Raw genomic sequence first — 19,431 nt, 5'->3', positions numbered from 1 at the left:
ACCGGTAGTCCGAGGACACCCGGCAATCAGTACTCAGACGTCCCAAACCTTCTCCATTCACCCTCCGGCACCGCCCGGCGCCGGGTCTCCGGGGGTGCCCAGGGCGGAGCTGGGCGGTGCACAAGCACAGTCCCATCGGCCAGTGAGAGGTAAGGGGCTAGTCCAGGACGGGAGGGGAGGGAAGGATGGGGAGGTGCCATTGGCTGGATAGGGGTAAGGGCGGGGCGAGGGGCGGGCCGGGTCCCAGCGCTGCAGAGCCGGGGGACCGCAGGCGCTGCGGGCTCAGCTCCCATGCGGGCGCAGCTCTGGTTGGAGGCTGGGACACGGCTCTGGCAGTGGCTTATGGATGGAGCGATGACTGGACGGTGAGTGATGCCCGGGCAGGAGTGTTAGTGGGCGTCCATGGAGCACCACACCCCCGAGCCCTGGGCTGTCACCCGGCAGATGCGCTGGAGCCTGGGCACTTATGCCCTTTGACCGCTGCGCGCGGAGTCTCCTCCCACTGCCAGCCTGGCGCATTGCGGGCTTTGGGCCCAAAGCTTTCAATGGGCACTGTGCCTGGCACCTCCTTCACGAGGAAGTCCCTTTAGGAGCTAAGATATTACCATGACAGGTGAGTGTGGTCTCGGGCTTCACCTGTGCCCACCTCAACCCTCACCTTAGCCGGTCTCCTAGAAGAATAGATCCTAGAGTTGGGAAGAGAGCTTCAGAGCACTTTTGCACAACTCTCTGATTTCACAGATGGAAAACCGAGACCAAAATATAGGCAGAGAGAGGGGCTTGTCTCACAATCGCTATTTGTGGAGGGTTCGCCTTCTACTAGACTCTGTGCTAAGGGTTTCAATACAATATACCACACACTCTGCCGCACTGTGAGATTGACACTTTCATTATCCCAATTTTCAGATGAAAAACTGGGGCTTAAAGAATTACAGAAGTGTCTACCCTTACTCAGAAGAGCCAGTGGTAGAGCAGGAATTTAAACCCAGGGCTGGCTATGCCTTCAGGCCTCCCTCACCCCACCCTCTGGCTTTGAAGCTTATACAACCTGCTTCCCTGCTCTTCCTGTGCTCTGTACTTACATTGCTGAAGGATGCCTTAATGTTATCATGAGTCTGGTATAACCCTGACAAGGGAGGCCTCCTCTCATACCAGGCCAGTGCCAGGCCAGCCAGCACTTTATTAAAACTCAGTAAGCAGAGATTTAGAAACCCCATTTCACATGGAAATTAAATGAGGTCATGCAGCAAGTAAGGCCTGGGATTCTGGAATTCAAACCCAAACAGGTTAGACTCCAAAGTTTGCCACCACAGTGGCAGAAGGGACCCTCACTGTCTTCACTATACTTAGCTGTGTCAATCAAAATCTGTTGTCAGAAATGATAAAAACAAAAAAACGAAAACTGAAAGTGAATACTGTAACCAACAGGTAAATGCAAGTCTGCAGTCCTCCTGATCCTTTGTGTGGTTCCTAGGCTACTGTCACTGGGACTGGAGGTTCTAGGGAAAAGAAAGGAGTATGCAGAGGAGAGAGGGAGAGAAGAGAAGATGAAATGCATTGCAAATAGGTGAAAAAGTTGCTGGCTAGAAGTTGTAATGGGGTGCATTTCACCACTTTGTCAGTGTATGATCAGTTTGTCTTTATTAGTTCTAGTCATAATTCTGTGTGTAGTGTGGTGTTTCCAGACTTGTCATTGAAAGCAAGGTTGATGTACAGATTAAAGTGTCCATCTGAACCCCAGGAGCCTCTAGTGGTGGGGTACCTGGAGGTAGAGAACAGAATTAAGGTTCAGTATCACCTTGGGTCAGGGCCACCTGGATCATGGCAGATAAAAAGCATGAACAGAACTTGGGTGTGTGTCATTCTATTAATGCAGCCCTGGGGATCTGATTCTGGTTTCAGGAGTAAACTCAGCCTATTTCCTCACTCATAGTCACTTTTGCAGGAAGATAACTCATCCTCTTTGAATTTCACATTCTCATTTCCAGATCCTTATTGTTTCTCTGGAGCCCCTAGAACTCCTGACTCCCAATGTCAACAGTGATGTTAATGGGAGCTTCTATTTATTATAGATGAGTCCATACTATGCCCATCTGAAAGGTCTCATTTGCCTTCATAAAATTCATCTAGAATTATAATTATTTGATAAATGAGAAACCAGAGAGGTTCAGAGGGGGAAGGGAACTTGCCAGGGGTCATACAGCCAGAGAAACACAGAACAGAGCTTTGAGCTCAGCGTATTACAAAGGTTGAGAGGTTATCTTCTCACAGAGTACACTGAAGAAAATATTTTGAAATTGTTTTAAAGTAAATTAACATCAAGTAGGAAGTGGGTGCACTTCCCAAAATTTCTGTAGTTTTCTCATTTCTGCTAAAGGGGAACTTCGAGTTTCCTAGGTCTCCTTTTCTGTGTCCAGCCTCCTTCCCCAGCATGTACAACTGATGGAAATCTCTTAAACTCCCTCTCCTTGATTTGCCTGGCCTTGGAGAACACAGATGGGATGTCACAGAGCCCAGGAATGCACTGCTGGGAAGAGTCCTGAAGATGTTCTAGTCCAGCTACCACTAGGATCCAGGCCCAGAGATGCACTGCCTACTGAGGTCATATACCAAGTCGATGCCACTGCAAAACATACGCATCTCTCTGATGCTCCTCTGCCTCCTCTTTTTCTTGCTCTGACACATTTCAGTACAGATTCTCAGCCTGGGATCTAGGGATTCTAGGGATACATGAAAGCAGTCTCCCTGACCCTTTTTCAATAGTATGCAAGTTTAGTGTATATGTGTGCACACATACATACGTTCAGTTTTTTAAGGAGAGTGTGGTAAGTTTTCAAGAGACTCATAAGGACTCCATGAGCCAAAAAATTCTGAGATCCACTGTGCCTCCCAGGGAACCATTCCCAGCAGCTTCCTGTGGTTCACAGCCTGGGGCAGAGGTAGCACGCATAGGACAGCTATGGAGATTGCCCAGGGCAGCCAGGCTGCAAGCACTTGGTGGCAAGAGCTTAGAGGGTCTGCCCTTCTGCTCTGCACCCCTGGCCCCAGACAGTTGGGATGTTGTCTAGCTACCATACTAAGCACCTGGTTAACCCAAAAGCTATGTCTTGGGAGGATCTTTCTTTCCAACAAATCCCCTGTTCTACAGACAGGAGGATTTGTTGGAAAGAAAACCTGGAATAAGAAAGCCTTATTTGTGGTGGGGGACACAGAGCCAGGGAGTTTGGGTATTAAGTATTAAGAAGGGACAGTAAGATTGGAAATGGCTTTCTTATTCCAGGTTGCTGTGACTTGCAAACAAGGGCAGAAAACAGAACCCAGCCCTGGGAGTCTGGGGGAGGGCCATCAGGAAGCATTAGGAGGATGGCCAGTCTGCTGCATGCATGGGGGACAAAAATCTGGCTTTTCAGAGAAAGGGGAGGTCCAGGAATCTGAATGGGCTCAGAGAAATCCTTCAGGGGAAGCCCAGGACTGTGGAGGGTTAGGGATCCAATAGAAAAGAGCTGGTTTGATCAGCCCAGAGTTAGGCAGGGAGTGGAGGGAGCAATGGCTGCATCTGCCTCTCCTGCACTTCCCAGGCTTCTGTCACTTCAATCGGACCCCTGTGCTGCATCCTCTAGTGCTTCCCAGCTGGCGCAACTGGAGCTGGGTCAGGAGGCTGAACCAGAGGTGGGTGATGGTAGGGGTGGAGAGGGAGGGAGGGGGGACATTGAAAGTGAACAGCAGGAGAGAACAGCAGCTGCAAAACACTGTTTTGCACACTTGAACAGCTGGCTTTTTTAGCAAAATCCTGTTGCTAAGGGGCAGCCTGCTGTCCAGCCAGACCCCCTTAGAGGCAGCTGGCTTCTTCCCGTGGCCAACCTCCCGCCATTTGCTGGCTAACAGGTGCAGGGAGGACCCTTTTAAAGATTCATTGTTTTCAGAGCCTCCCTGCTGCCCTGGATGATGTTTGGAAGTTGTGGCCAGGGCTGCAGAGGAGCAGAGGACTCAGGCTTCCCAGGAATGCAGGGTAGAACAGCCTGCACCCAGTTGTGCCCCTCCATCTGGCCTCCTTTCCTGTGCTTCCCAGGTCACTTTCTTTATTACCTGTTTGATTTCAATCATGCTCAAGTGAGAAACTAAGAGCTGTGATGTCATAAAATGTTAGAACAAAGGTAACCAAGAGGTAATCAAGAGGTAATCCACTTAGATTTCACTGGTGCTAGCTTTGAGTCTTTTAATTTGGATGTATTATCCATATTGCCAAGAGAGGACCCCAACACCTATGCAAAGAAGACAGTACATCATCTTACTGTAAGAGGCTTTCAAGGGCACACAGTTTAGTTTCCTGAAAATCCTACTTCATTTGGCTCCTTTTTCTCCTTTTACAATTGACCTGTAGAAACTGGGCCCCAGTGTTTCCCTGAAGAATCACAGAGTCACCTTCTTCTGTAATAACTAGCCCCAAGACTGCAAAAAAAGAAAAGAGGGCCCAGGCTGGGTAGTTGTAAAGGCCTCCCTGGCCTTTGTCCCTCCATAGCAGGCTGTCTCTGCACGGCTGGCAGAGCAGCCGCTGAAGTGGAAAGTGAAAACAACTCACTGCTTGTTCACTGAGGACAGGTAGCCTGGCTGGCACACCCGTGCCCCTGGGGGCTTCTCCTCTGAGGAGCCTGGGAAGCAAGCTTGGAGGCCTGAGTTGTGTGCCCTGGGGCCTGGGGCCAGGGAGCAAGCCAGGACAAAGAAGGCTGCTGGGGGGAGGGGAGGCGCCCTCAGGCAGGCCAACTAGGCCTGTCCAGCTGCATCTGTCACTCTGTGTTTTGCAGACTGTGCCTGGGTGGCAGGCCAGCCTTAGCCTCATCCTTTCTGGGCTCAGGCTTCTGCTTGCACCTAAGCATCCTTTCTTGAATCGACTTGTGCTTTCATTGGGCTTCTGCCTTTTCAAGATTGTGCTGTTATAGAGATTGAAAAAACAGTTTTTCAGAGATATTCAGAGGCCTTGCCCAGGGCACAAGGAGATTCAATGCATGGAAGGCAGTCTAAGGAAAATGTTCCAAATGGAGATACATCCCCTTTCTTCTCCTGCTGGGTGTTACCTTCTTTCCCACAGTTCTCATTCAATGTCATTTCTTGACATTTCTTGACTGTGTCTTAGATACTGTTTGAAACTCACCGAGACCCAGAGTGAGAGAATGAATGAAAATCAGCTCCACCCTCGATCTGGTATAGCAGCAGACACAGTGTTTTCATTTGAGCAGAATTCTGCCAGCCATTCCAGAGAGAGAGACTCAGGAGCTCAGGGAGACAGGTTTGTGTTGCATGCTTCGGATGGAGGCATGTGAGAGCCAGAGAGACCAAGTGACTCAAGTAAAGGCCATGCAACTGATTAAAGTCAGAGGATACAAATGCATGTATGGTTCTCTTAAAAGAGAGACTCATTTTCTGTGAGACTAGAATTCCTGTCCCATAAGGTGCATGGCCCAGTCCAGCAAACAGAAAGAGCCCTGTTACTAAAGCGGGCCCCGTCACACCTCCCAGCCTTGCTCACTATCCTCTCTGCCCTCCCATGGGATGGTGTCCCATCCTCCATCCCTGCCAAGCTTGCCTGTTTATCCTATAAGCCCATCTTCCCCTTTCTCCCCTCACTTTGCTATCTGCAGTCTAGGGCCCTCTTTAACTTTCCTCCTGATTCTTTCTCTGTGCAGTGGATGTCACACCACCTCAGCTAGAGACTGAGCACACTGGCCATGTCCTTACATAAACAGGCCCTCAGAGGCAAAGTACTCCTAAATGCTAGCCAGGGAGGCCAGTGCTATCCAAAAAGGAAATCTTGGTGCTCTAGTGGATGGGGCTACGTGACACACACCTTACTGTCAACCAAAGCAGCTCCTTTTAGTATGATTTGCATAAATTTTTCATTTGAACAAAAAAATCTACAATTAAGAATATGTCAAACATATTGGAGGTCAATATTCTTTATGGTACAGATGGGAAAATTAAGTCTCTGAAGGAAAAAGCATGCATATAGGTCTTAGCAGCTCCCAGCCCAAAGCTTTTTAGGAAATAACTTCTATTAATAAGAAACCACCATCTGACTTATAGGAAAATTTTACTTTTGGATGTTTCTACTACATACAACAAAATGCTGTGGGAAAATCAAAGTATTGTAGAGTTTTGTCATGAGTTAGAAGATGAAAAACTAGAGCCCCACTAAATGCATCTGTCTCAAAAGTGTGTTAGGTCTGACTATATTCCTTTTGAAATATATTTAAATATAAAATATTCAGTTAAATGTATATACCATTTTAAATTTACTGCATTAGTAAGGCTAGGGTGGGTTATGGTGCAATAACAAATCTCTGAAATACCAGTGGCCTATCCCAGAGATTTATTTCTCTTTCCCATTGTATATCTGATGTGGATCAGCAGAAGGCTGTGATTCAGAGTCACTCAGGGACAAGGGCTTACTATTGAGTAACTGTGCCAATTAGAACAAGTGGCTTTCTCAGTAATCACGTTAGGAGACAGGTGTTGGTTCTTAAATGCATTGGCCTGGAAGTTCCCATAACACTTCTGTTTGTAGCCCATGGGCCAGAGTTCATCACATGACCCGACTGAATTGCAGGGTCTGGGGAAGGTTAGCAATCACATGGTCCTTTCAAGAGCAGTAAATACCTATAATCACTTGACTTTAAACAGTGGAATATAATCCTAACAATTCAGATTTCTGGGTTCCTATCAAACCAGATGATCTATACCTTTGAAGGAGTAATATGTCCCCAATTTCTCATAGATTCTGTGTTTCTCAACTAAGTCACCTCCTTAGTCCCCAGATGCTGTTATATTTTTTATCCTGCTATGTATGCACAACTCTGGAGGAGCTGACTTAATGGGGAGTCTGTGGATCTTCTTGTAGTAATTCAGTCATTCAACAACAACCATTCAGCCTCTCTTGATGTGCCAGGCTCTGCTTGGGGCTGGAAACCAGTAGTAAAGTAGAAAAGCTTTGCTACCACCTCACCATGCTCCTGTGCTTCTGTGAGTTTTGGAACAAGAGGCATGGCCCTTCAGGGCCCAGCAGGGTGGGAAGTCAAGAGGTGGTACCTGGGTAAAGAGGTGCTGCACCTATCCTGACAGAGGGCTGTTTGGGCAAGGGTTTCTTAGAGAGCTAGCATCAGAATATTGGAGGAGCAGCAGGCTATGTTCTGATTAGAAACTGTGAATGTACTAAAGGAGGAAAAAGCTTGGCACCCACTGTGAGCTGCAATCAACCCAGCAAACCTGAGGCTCAGAATAGGAAGTGGGATTGAGGCTGGATATAGAGGAAGACAAGAGAAAAACCCACCTGCAGTTGTTTCTTTGTGAATCCAGCCCTTCCTACAATAAGCTTTCTGAAAAATATGGCTGGACCTTGTACCCACAGAAAGTATCAACCCAGACGCCCAGACTCAGGGCAGCTCCTGCCCCACAAGTGTTTGAGGAACTACCCAAAATGCAGCTGGCACATCACTTTTTCCATAGGCGAGCTGAGGAGCTGAGGAACTGAAACCCTATTTTGAAACCTCTGCTGCCTGACCAAGAAGAAGGCAGCAGGGTGTCCCCAGCTCCAGGTCTCAGTGGTGCCATAGCACTGTGTCCTTGTGTAGGTGGGGGGTCTGCCTTACTTTAGAGCAAGGCAAAGGGAGTGTTAACTGGATGATGCTGAGGTCATTGGCAAGCTCACCTCCCTCAGATCATTTCCCTTCTCCATGCTAGTTGTATTTTCTCTGCTTCTGCAATCAAATATTCATTCCCAACACAGAGGATGGGTTCATGATATTTGTGAGAGCAAGGAGGAAGAGAACTTGCTTCGGTCAATATCAGTGTCAGAGGGGACAGAATATTCTGCAGTGTCAGGCCCTGAAATCATTAATAAATATAACAGAAGTTGGGCCTGACCTTGAGCTCCCAGTAACATTTGCACACACACAGCTCAGCTTGATAGGCTATGATGGATTCATCTCAACAAATGTTGGGGGTTTTTGAATAAGCTGATCTCTGTGGTGGAAGGACATAGAATGCACCCTGGCTGTGTTACCTTCCAGTGTCACTCTACCCCTTTAACCCCTAAATGCAACTGGGAAAGTATGAAAAGAGAAAAACTTTTTTTTTTTTTTTTTTTTTTTTTTAGAGAGAGAGAGAGAGAGAATTCTTTAATATTCATTTTTTAGTTCTTGGTGGACACAACATCTTTGTTTGTATGTGGTGCTGAGGATCGAACCCGGGCCGCATGCATGCCAGGCCAGCGCACTACGGCTTGAGCCACATCCCCAGCCCAAGAGAGAAAAACGTTAGCTCATTCCCCAGCATGTAGGAAGCCTTGATAAGAAAGGATCCTCAGCCAGAATGTAATCCTCATCTGTAGTTTTGTTTTCTGTGATTTTTGTTACCCAGGGTCAATCTTAGTTGAAAATACTGTGGGAAAAAAAAATGCAAAAAGGAAGCAACACTATTCTGAGTAGCATGATTAAATCTCATCATCCCACTTCTTCCCACACAGACATGAGCCATCCCTTTGTCCAGTCTCTCCACACTGTGTATACTACCTGACCATTAGTCACTTAGTAGTTGTCTCTGTTTTCAGATCAGCTGTCATGGAATCACAGTGATTGTGTTCAAGCGACCTTTATTTTATTTTATTGCATGGTTCCCAGATGTAAGAGTAGTGATAATGGCAATTCAGGTATGCTAAAGAGAATCTTTATAGTACTTTCTTTAAATGAAAAAAGTTCTTGACTTGATAAGGGAAAAAAAATGTATAAAATGTTGCAAGGATCTATAGTAAGAATATATCTTCTCTTCATGAATTGTGGAGAAGGGAGAAGAAATTCATCTGGCTTTTTTTTTTTCCTTTTTTCTTTATTACACCTAAAACTATATAAGTTAGGCCACAGCCTTGACTAAGTGCTTAGTCAAGCTGGAAAAGGGATTAGATTACAGTATTCAATACTATCACAGGTTTCAGGAATCCCCTGGGGATTTTGGAATGTATCCTGTATATGTAAAAGGGGTGTGTGTGTTATTATAAGGGGAGATAGAGAAGTAGAAATCTGGGCAACATACCAGCAAGATAGAGAAGACTCTCCTGATTTACCCTCCATGAAAGGGTAATCAGGCTGGGCTTGAGAAGCCCTTTAAACCTTTTATAGTATGGAGAGGCACACAGATAGCTTCACATGATAATCCGCTACTCATCCTAAAGGCTAGATATGAGCCCACTGCACAAAGGAGAAAAGGAAGCTGATGGTGGTGGGCGAATGCTAAATCCCTGCCCAAAAGCAATATAGAGAAGAGGTTAAGAGACAAGAATCGGAGGTCCAAGTGCTTTGTGTTCAGATAGTGACTTTGCTTCTTGTTTGCCAGGTGATCTTAGGCAGCATGCTTCACCTCTGTCCCTGCTTTCTTATCTATAAAATGGGAATATGTGATCCCTACTTCATAATGTTGTTGTAGGACCAGGTGATTCCTAGAAAATGCTCAACAGTGTCCAGCATGCTGTGAGCACTGTACTGAGTAACCCTGGACTTGGAGAACAGGCCCAGGGGAACTGACTCCCAAGGCAGTGCTGGGGGCACTCTCCAAGCTTAGTGGGAAGGGAAGAGAGATCCAGGGTGGCTTTGAGGACTTGGGGAGCAGCCAAGACAGACGCCATCATTCAGGGTGTTGCCACCAAGGAAAGAGAGCCACATGGCATGAAATGGTGAGAAAACTGTTCCAAATTCCTAAAGATCATGGAGTTTTTCAGAGTGGGGGGACTCCATCCTCTGGGCCTGATTCTTTCAACTATAGTCACCCTACACTTGAACAGGTCTGAAGCCAAGGTTACAGGCCTCTGTGCTGGGGCCCCAGGTGCTAGAATATACTAGGTAGAACTCTTCCTGGCTCACTTGTCTGTGAACCCTCCCTCATCTTTCCACCAGGTAACTTCCAGGTCTGCAGACAAGAGAAGATGAAGGAAGAGTGTCCATCCAGCTCTCACGTGCCCATCAGTGACAGCAAGTCTATCCTTAAGTAAGCTTTGGTGTGCGGTAAAGGAGATTTTGCATCTCCTTTTGGCACCTCCCTGCATGGCAGCCATGTGGAGGGATGGGGGACTTTTTCAGAGATAGAATATGTGCCCTAGGGACAATGGTGGGTGCTGTGTTTTGAGGCCTGTTTCTTTGGAGATCAGTGTACCCTTCAGAGTGGAGGTTTGAGCCCAACCTCCTAGAATTCACAAAACCAGGAAGGCAGAATGGTACCCACTGGGGTTCCACAGGGACTACGTTTAATTTATTTACAAACTAGAAGGATACTAACACCCTCGCTAAGTTGAATGGTTAAAAAACTCAAAACTGGTTTTGAGTTTTTAGTAAAAAAAAAAAAATGAGTTCTTAGTTAAAAAGTATTTCATTGATGTATTTTTAACTTTGCTGATTTCTATTTACTTTCATGAAAATATTGGGGATATTTTCTCAATCCATTTCTGAACTGAAGTATCTTTTTCATTTTGTCTTCCATTTTGAGTCCTGAGTCCAAGTATTTTCTGATATTTTCACCCTGCCAACTTGAAGGTGAGCCAACATCCTTGAGATGATTAGCTTTTGCTGAGGACCTTCCCCCAGGGGTCCTCCCAGGAACAATCCAGGAAACACACATCGTTATGTAACATCATTGCTTCTCTTTGCATTATTTTTTATTTAAATTTTGTAATAAGAGCAATGTAACAATATAATCTAAAAAGTCATAAAAACCTTAATCATGATTAAGTTCATGTAAATATGTATTTACTCATAATTTTATGCTCAGCATTTATCTCCTACACAATGGAGATGTGACACTGAGTCCTGCCTTCTTAATACCATAAGTTTATACATTGCTTCCCCTATCAGTTCCCATCATGTCCACGTCACATACAGACCACAGACTCAGGCCCTAGAGCAGGTTCTGCTGTCCTCCTTTTGTGTTGTTTGCATGTGGTGGGAGGCACTGCCTGAAAAGGAGCCAGAACCTTGGGCTCCTGCAGGGGAACCTTACAACTCATAAAACTGGCTGGGCAGGTATGGTTCCTAGACCCTCCACAGGGAAAGCACTTTGGCAAAATAAAAAGAATGTATCGGCTTTCACCAATAAATTTTGAATTGATTCTGCTGATAGTATAACAATTTAGATGTTCTGGGTTCAATAAATGTGCGATCGCTACTAATTTTACCTGTTTTGTTTTCCCTTTCAATGTGACTACTAGAAGATTTAAAATTGTCTGTGTAGCTGCATCTTGTGTAGGTTGTCCTGTGCTGCCTTGCATAGCCTTTTCAGGTGTGAAAGCTATCCTGGTCTTCTCTGTCCAGCACATCTGTCAGGGCACTGTCACTTTTCCTTTTTAGTGGGAGAAGTATATGGGTGAAGTGGGCCATCAGGATCTGACTCTCAGCCTGTTATCTTCATGCTTTGATTGTTCCTCTGGAAAGTCAAGATGGGCAAGAGGCAGGCACCCCTCCTGTTCTCTCTGCAGAAGCCACACAGGGCCTTTATAGGAATCAATACCAGGAAAAAGCATGAATCTTGGAAATGCCAATAATCCAAGCCCGGGGAATTCCTCTGAGGAAGTGACAAGAGGTAGAGCACAGGGAAGCTGTCAGGGACGCTGATCTGTGATACTGAAAGTACACCTACCCTAGATGTCCTTGGGAGGTTGGCGCCTACCTGCAAGTTTCGCTTCTTTCTGAGCTCCCTCGCCTAGAACATTCCTCTTTCCACAAGGGTCCGTATGCTGGACCTTCTGGAAGATGAAAGGATTGGTGTCACGGTGGCACCGTCAGGGCTCTCTACTGATCATATGCAACTGGCAAAATGTGTGTAATCATGACCATTTTATGAGGGAAGAAACTGAGGCTAGTGAAGCCAAATGTCTTGTCTGGGTCCCCTCCATGCCCCAAGTGTATGTGTGTGTCTTTACCTTTCAGGTCGGAGCTCTTGAGCCTGCTGAAAACCTACAACTGCTACCATGAGGGCAGAAGCTTCCAGCTGAGGCACCGAGAGGTGAGGCCGGGAGGTCTTTTTTGTTCACAGGGTCACGTCATTTATGCTGGCTTGCCGAAGACAGCCTTGGCCCACACCTGTTTTTTTCCAGGGGAATTATGATGACTATTCCCTTTACTCTGAATGTCCCAGTTTGGATAATAAATTATATGATGACTCTGTCACTTTCTGGTCAGGGACCAGGTTACCAGCCAGCAAAATAAAGTTGGAACATTCCCTGTAAAAATTCAGAGAAGATAGGAAGCACTTTCGTATCTTTTCCCTCCACCTTTGTCCAGGTAAACTGATGGGACAATGGTGTCTGAAGTCTCAGAGACTGCCTGGCCTATCACACTGCTCAGTGGAGGATACCAGGGAAGAGTCAGTCCCTCTTTTTTTCCCTACCATCCTAGCCCAGTATCCCTGCTCTTCTAACCTATGTCCTTAGTGCTCTCATTTGTAAAGTGAGGTATTTGGGCCACTCAGGGTTATAAGTTCATATGGTTGCAGGGCCTTACAGGCTACCCATGGGGAGTAGGTCCAAACTGAGGTTAGCAGCTACCCATCAGATCCAGCCCATGGCTGCCGTGCAAGAATTTGGGCCTCATTCAGCCAAACCTCTTCTATTTTTCCAAAGCAACTAGATGTCTGGAACTTCAGCAAGAATTTCCCAAATCTTAAAACATCATAAAGGCTTAAGAAAACATGTCCAAGGTCAAATGCAGCCTCAGACACCAGTTGTACTCCAGGGCTTGTCCTACAGGACCCAGGCTCAGTAGCCATTTGAGGGAAGATGAAGCAGAGCCTGGTCTTCCACCAGAATCTTCAGACATTTTACACAGGAGTCACAGCTTTGTACTCCTATCTGGGTCTAATTTAGTGCATTGTATAGCTTAATGGTGAGTCTTACCATATTAAGATTTTATTTGGGGAGTTTCCATGTTGAGATCCTGTTGGCCACCTGTACATTCTCCATCTCTCGGTGACTGACAAGGGCCTGTGAATGTCCAGTCGCCTTTCTGCTGTCAAACACAGAATGGGAAACTCACAAGAGACTTCATCAGAGTGGAGGTCACTGACTCACTAATTCTCCCTCATATTAATCATTCATCAGTCCACATCCTTCTTTAGGCAGCAAATGAGAGTGAGCCAGATACACAGTTAGACACCCGAGGCACTCTACAGACCATGCCAGAGGTCACTCTCTTTAGCCTCTAGTTATGTAGGCTATATGGCTGGGGAGCTTTAGGCTCCTGAATCAGGAAGGCTGGGTGGCTTATGACCACCTGGAATGGCTCAAGCCTCACACTCCACATTCCTTTGATGTGCCCTCCTGACTTGGTGCTTTGGCACTGGCCCCAACACTTGTCCCCCTCTCTATGTGCACCTCATTCTCTTTCCTCTTCCAGGAACTCTCTCTCCAACACCTCTCTTACCTGATCTGCTCCCAGACTACCCTGTCCACACCCAGCTCCTTACTGCCACTGTCATGGCTCTAAACCCACCACCTTGCTAGAGTAGGTTCTGCTGGCTCTTTTCTTACCTGAGCAGTGAGCCCCTTGGAGCTGGGTCTGAGCCTCACTTGGTTCTGGCCTTGGTTCCCCAAGCCGCTGGTATCAGTGTGTACCTGTGTGTGCATAGCTGTTGGGTGACCAGCCACAGATACAGGCCTGGAGTGAGTTGGAATGAGAACAGAGTCCTGAGCTCCAGTGTGCTGGCAGTGGGGAGGGACAGGGGGGAGAAGGATGTGGCCAATGGGGTCAGAGGGCTTTTGCTCTTTGACCTGTACTGCTAAGTGAGGAGTTGGTTCCCACTTCAGATTGCTGATAGAGGCAGGGGGGGGGGGTATGTTAAGATTATCTACCTGCTGGGCTTCCACTTTTCAATGCAGAGCCTTTCAGGAATTGATCCAAGATCCTGGTTGTTCTCCTTGTGAGGTTCCTGTACCAGCAGTTTCAGCATCACCTGGAAACTGGTTAAAAACACATTCTTACCACCCCCTCCCCCAGGCCTGCTGGATGAGAAACTCTTGGTCCTCCCAGCTGGAAGGGTTTTAACAAGCCCATCAGTGCATTCTGATGAAAGGTCAAGTTTGGGAGACATCAGAAGAACTTGGTTTTGGCACCTGGGATTCCCCAAGATAATCCCCTCTGTGGGAACAGCCATGTGGGGGGCAGGACTGTGAAGTACTCCTCTATTGGTCTTACCCTGTGTGTGCGGGACAGTCCAAGAGGAAAAGTGGGGGGGGGACTCCTCAGCCCCAAGGAGCATTTCTGACAGCCTGCAGTGGTAGGAAGTTAACTCACAGCAGGGGGTTTTCAGGTCCCTAACCCCAAAGAGGATGTGAAGATCTAACCTGATCTCCATAGAGCCAGAAGTACCTTTCAGGAGCTTTCTGCAGGCCTGATAGACATGGGGGTGCCAGTGTGAGTGAGTGTCTTTTTAGGGTAACAAACCATAAAGATAAGGCCAAGGGCTGGGATTGTGGCTCAGTGGTATAGCACTTGCCTAGCATGGGTGAGGCACTGGGTTCGATTCTCAGCACCACATATAAACAAATAAATAAATGAAAGTCCACCAACAACTACTAAAAATATTTAAGAAAAAAAAGACATGGCTGAAGGTTTGGGGCTCAGCATTATTATACTGATAAGGATGCCAGGTTCTAGGGCATCATGCCTCTTAGGGTCTCTCTGAGTCTTTGTGATATCTCCACCAACCATCTCAAAGATTGCAGATCTGATACTTCCTGGGCCTCTGGGATCACCCACTCTCAGGCACTTGCTGTAGGGCCATCCCAGGCTGACATATCCTTGAGTAAAACCTCTAAGACTATAATATAAGAGTTTCGTCCCATGGGAATGACTATTTTTCTTGCAAAGAAATTCCATCTCTCAGAGATTGTCTTTAGTCCAAAGTCACTTTGAAGCAAATAAAAGATGTCAGCAAGGTTCTGAAGTCTGAGCAAAGTTGTTTATAATATAGCAATTCCATTTCTGACCCTAAGGTTCAGAGGTCTTTAGAGGTCACTACTGAGTATCACTGAACAGATCCTGGGAATACAGTGCTGTTTGTAGCCCTTGATCCCCAAGCTAAGGTGCCTTTGGGCTGCAAAAGGGCTTGCCACCCAGGTGTGTTCTCCTAAAGCCAGACAGTGTACTGAAAGAGACCTCCTGCATATTGTCACTGGGCCTCCCTGGTAGCACTTGCAGCCTGGGTGCTACACTTAGGAGGCACTGTCTTCTTCCTGTGTCTGCAGAACTTTGAGAGATTAGGTGCTTCTGTGGGCAGGGACCATACTCTGGGGCAAATGTTTCCTTGTGACCCTTTTCCAGCTTCCTTAGGGTGAAGGCATAGATTCCTTTCTCTGGAGGCTAAGATACCAATGAGCTTTGCCTTTGGGATGATTTTGTTTGTATTGCAATGAAAAGTATAAGCTGCTGAGAGAAATTTGTGCCTTTTGAAGATGGCAGTTTTAAGTAGACTGGCTGGTGTCTCGGAAGAAAAGCTGACTACCTGGAAATACCTGTATGTAAACCTATCACTCTAGACTTCACAGATTAAGAGGCAGGTTAACTCTCTCCAAACTGTTGCCTGGTCCGCAAGCCTTACTCCCAGTTCTCAATGGGCTTACAGGCTCCCCCTGACGGGCATGAGCATTTACTACACCCTATCTAATTTAGGACTTCACAGGCCTTGAGCAAGGTGACAGAAAGAGCTTCTCTATCTCCTGTGCTGAAAGACAGGAGCCTTTCCTAGGAAGGTTGCCCCATCCCTCTCCTAAGCACTGGAAGACCACTGAACCCTGAAATGAGTAGCTGGCCCCTTGGACAGCTGTTCCTTGGGAGCTACAAAGGGCCTTCCCAGCCTGCTCCTTAGGGAGGATCTTCAGTCCCAAACCCTCTGGTTACTCCAAAAGCCAGGAATCAGGAGAATGTGATTGCTCAACAGGGGCTCCCACCAGGAGTACTTAGCATAAAAGGAATTCTGGGATGTTCTGTCTTCCAACAGCTTGGGACACTGCCAGAAATCCCTCTTCCAGCTTTTTAATTCAACTGCTGGTTGGAGAGCACTTTTTGAAGGTGCCATTAACTTATTTCACATCAAGGATTATTTGAAGAGTCAGAGTCCAGGCATCCACTCACTCCATTTGACCATCCCCCCACCGTGACCCCTTGCAACACTGTGGTTTCTGACCATAAATAGGTTATGAAGTTCCGCCAGAATGTTGTACTAGTGGCCAGTTACCCACAGTGGCCCAGTTTTCATGCTGCCTTGCAGAAGGGGCTTCAATGAGGGTGGCCCAGCAAACCTGGCTTATCTAGTCCCTAACTAGGAACCCACTGGATAGGACATCCCCCTGCCCATCACTCCTGAGGACATTATAGCTAAAGAACACCCTACATATATTAATAGCAGGTCAGGGACCCACAGGTTGGAAGTTACGGAAGAGACCCAGCAGGCTGTGATAGATGCAGACATGTGTAGTTGGTGCTTATCATTCCATCTCCAAGTCCATTTGTCTAGTTTCCCAGCCCCTGTAAGGACAGATGATGGGGTCCCCCACTGTACAGATAAGGAAATTGATGAAATTACTTGTGTGGAACTATTTCTTTTTGGTATGTGGTTTATATTCTGCCTTCCCAGAAAACCCACAAACAAGGATAGATAAACATTTAACAAATCCAAAGCAATTAAACTAGACATACAAACACAAATGAAGAAAGAAAGAAAACAGATTGACAGTTCACCAAGCAAGATGATAGAGGAGATTCTGTCTTGGCTTGAGCTTGGCTGTGGGCCCCCACTCCTTTTCTCCTTTCTCTCTGCCACTCCATCTTGACCAGGGTCACGCAGCACAAGAGAACACAGTGATAGGTCTTTAGTCATGATTCTTTTCAGTTATCTGAAGCCATATACGTCTCTGAGGACGGAAATCCACCCCCATTCCCTGTCCTTTTCCTCATGCTCACTAGATACCTCCATCAACTGGGGTTCTCCAGGGTGTGGGAACCCAAAGCTGACCTGTGTTGGTCAGAGTCTTAGGACATATGAACTGGCTGGAGATGATGTGGGTAGGGGTAGGGACCAGGCCAATAGGTCCAAGCATTTGGCACCCTGCGGGTTGAATGGCACAGAGTCTGTCTTGGCATGGGGACCTTCCCAATGCCACAACAGGACTTATGTATTGGAGCCACCAGGGTTCCCCCAGGGTGCCCAATGACAATTCCCCCTGGGACACAGTGGTGCATTTGTTAAAATTCCATGTTTTATGTTGGTCCACATGAAACAAGGGCTCTGAGGGTAGGGACCAAGAGTCTGACTTGGGTATGTCCAGGGCCTTGCTCTGAAGTCTCTTGGGAGCTGAAAGCCCCATCGCCAAGCCCTGCCCCCAATTTCCTCATCTGTGACTGCAATAGCTACCCAGAGTACGGGCTCATATTTGTTTACTCATCGGAACAGCCTGAAGGCAGGTTCCATCAGTTATGCTCATGTTACCCATGAGAAAAACAAAGAACAGAGACACAAGTCACTTGCCCAAGGTAACAGGCCAGTAGGGAATAGAGCAAATGGCATCCGTCATGTCTCCTCATGTGAGACAGGCTGTCATCACTCTTCAGAGTAAGGGTGCTTCTCACTGTGAATTGCTAGAACAGGCAGCTCTTGCATGAAAGCATTTCCCTCCCAAAGACCTGCCAGGGACAGTGTCCACCGTAAGGGAGGGAGGGTGGGGAGGCAATGTGGACCCAGCACACTCTTTACAGAAGCCTTTATTGGGGAGAGGTCAGAGTTCATGGATCACAGGGAGGTGCAAGTAAAGACTTCTGAGAATACTACTTGGGCGGGGGTTGCAGGGGGAGGCTGTGGCCCGACCTGGCTGCCCAGAAGCCCAGTTATTCAGGTTGGAGCTCTGGTGCACATCCTGTGATGGTCTTGTCAGAGAGTGTCCAAATGCCCTGGCTTCAAAGAGCCTCCTTCTGGGGGACCCACTGGGCTTGCCACTGTTGGCCTCTCTGTGTGCACGCCAGTGTCCTGCAGAGGGGCCAGTTCTTCTGAGCAGGTCCCTCCTATTTGTCTCATTTCTCTGAGACTCCCCAAAGATCCAGTCCAAAGGATCAGTAGTGCCAGCAGAGGGCAGTGTGGACTGCTGACCACCGAAGCTGGCAGTGTTGTCCTGTAGGGATGCTGCAGGGTGACTTTTCTCACTGGACCGGGGTGACCTGTGGGGTCTGCTGGGTCGGCTTCTGGCTGTGACCTTGTCAAGCAAAGAGGTGGGCTGTGCCAGTTGACAGATAGACCTCACATAGTCATCCAGGCTGGGAGAGGCTGGGGGATCCTGCCCAGTTCCCCCCGGCAGGATCTCCTCTGAAGTCTCTCGAATTGTGGGCAGGTGGGCCACAGAAAGTAGAAGGCGGGACCTCATTGCTTCTAGTAAAACAGAGGGAGCAACCTGTTGGGCGGTAGAGAACAAGTGGTGAAGATCCCGCCATGCCATCCTGACACCCCCCCTCCTGTGTCCCCTCCATCATCCGAGGTTGTCTGAAGGAATCAGGAGCCCTGAGAGCAATGTGGAATCTGCAGACCAGGAATCAGACTCCTGGGCTCATCCTTCCCGCCAACATTAAAACTACATGTGCTAAAGACTCTATTACTGTGGTCTAAGATTGTGCACAGAAAAGAGAATCCAAATGCAAAATTGTGGGATCAGAAGAAACTTGGGCTTAAAGTCAGCATCTGCCATTTACTGACTTTGAGACCTTTGGCAAGATCACCTCTCTAAGCCTCCACTTACTTATTCATAAAACAGGGTTATAAATCTAACCCTGGCAGGGGGGCTGTGGGAAGCACATGAGATAACACCTCTTGTGTGACAGCTCTTTGTAAAATCAAAGCCTTCTGCAGATGTGGCACTTAGCCCCCGGCAGACTGCCATTAGCAGCACCATCCTAGTCTCTATCCTATAGAGAGACTGTACAAGTCAAGGCTAACAATCGCTCTCAAAAATAAACAAAACCCTTGTGTTTTATCTCGAAACAGAGAGCATTCACTCTCTCTTACCTGTAGCTCAAAGGTCTAGGAGTGGCAGGGAGGCTGGATGACCCAGGACAATCCAATCCAAAGGGAAGCCCCGGAAAGCTCCAGGGTGGAGAGGTGGGAGTCCGGCAGCTGGAGCCCTGTGTCCAGTGTTGGGTCACGGGGAAGAGGACGGTAAGGACGAAGTGCTGTGGGTTGATATCCAATGTCCGCAGTGGAAGCTTCTCCCTGTGCTGTCTGGCAAGCTTTGAAGCCTGCTGGCCACTTTTATACCTTTCCTCCAGTCATCAATTACTGTCACGAGGGCCAAAAATAGCAGTGCTCAGGAAGGCACTCTGAGGAAAACAGTGTGACAGGCGGGCGGGGCCTGGCCCAGCTGCCAGC

The 19,431-nt window shown here is 47.5% G+C and overlaps 2 protein-coding genes and 1 long non-coding RNA gene across 6 annotated transcripts in view; 1 reads left to right on the top strand and 2 right to left on the bottom strand.

The window, feature by feature from the left end:
* Positions 1 to 228: 228 nt before the first annotated feature.
* The window catches only part of Rassf4 (Ras association domain family member 4), a 35,484-nt gene continuing 16,281 nt past the window's right edge, over positions 229 to 19,431 (top strand). Inside the window, exons 1-4 of one of the 4 annotated variants that reach the window (XM_013362452.4) lie at positions 242 to 365; positions 3,579 to 3,669; positions 9,936 to 10,026; positions 11,958 to 12,033. In XM_013362452.4, coding sequence (XP_013217906.1) covers positions 9,965 to 10,026; positions 11,958 to 12,033 — 138 coding nt within the window. In that variant the 5' untranslated portion in view covers positions 242 to 365; positions 3,579 to 3,669; positions 9,936 to 9,964. Of the gene's footprint in view, positions 366 to 590; positions 614 to 2,407; positions 2,602 to 3,578; positions 3,670 to 9,935; positions 10,027 to 11,957; positions 12,034 to 19,431 lie in introns of those variants that run through there. The other 3 variants (XM_078042798.1, XM_005334412.5, XM_078042782.1) reach the window with 3 other exon arrangements.
* LOC110599025 (uncharacterized) lies at positions 10,424 to 13,847 on the bottom strand. The gene is made up of 3 exons (XR_005728666.2): positions 13,556 to 13,847; positions 12,923 to 13,031; positions 10,424 to 12,250 (listed from the first exon to the last, which is right to left on the bottom strand). It is a non-coding gene; the product is annotated as an uncharacterized LOC110599025 (long non-coding RNA).
* Positions 17,768 to 19,336, bottom strand: Depp1 (DEPP autophagy regulator 1). The gene is made up of 2 exons (XM_005334411.5): positions 19,072 to 19,336; positions 17,768 to 18,463 (listed from the first exon to the last, which is right to left on the bottom strand). Exon 2 carries the CDS (start codon positions 18,434 to 18,436, stop codon positions 17,798 to 17,800), a length of 639 nt encoding a protein of 212 aa, XP_005334468.1. The 5' UTR covers positions 18,437 to 18,463; positions 19,072 to 19,336; the 3' UTR covers positions 17,768 to 17,797.

The sequence above is a fragment of the Ictidomys tridecemlineatus genome, chromosome 1, assembly GCF_052094955.1.
Source record: "Ictidomys tridecemlineatus isolate mIctTri1 chromosome 1, mIctTri1.hap1, whole genome shotgun sequence".
NCBI classification, from domain to species: Eukaryota; Metazoa; Chordata; class Mammalia; order Rodentia; family Sciuridae; genus Ictidomys; species Ictidomys tridecemlineatus.
The sequence above is the reverse complement of the archived record's forward strand: the minus strand, read 5'-3'. Positions and strand labels throughout refer to the sequence as shown.

Excerpts from the sequence above, each read along its gene's own strand:
- Depp1 (XM_005334411.5), bottom strand. The coding sequence starts at position 18,436 with ATGAGGTCCCGCCTTCTACTTTCTGTGGCCCACCTGCCCACAATTCGA.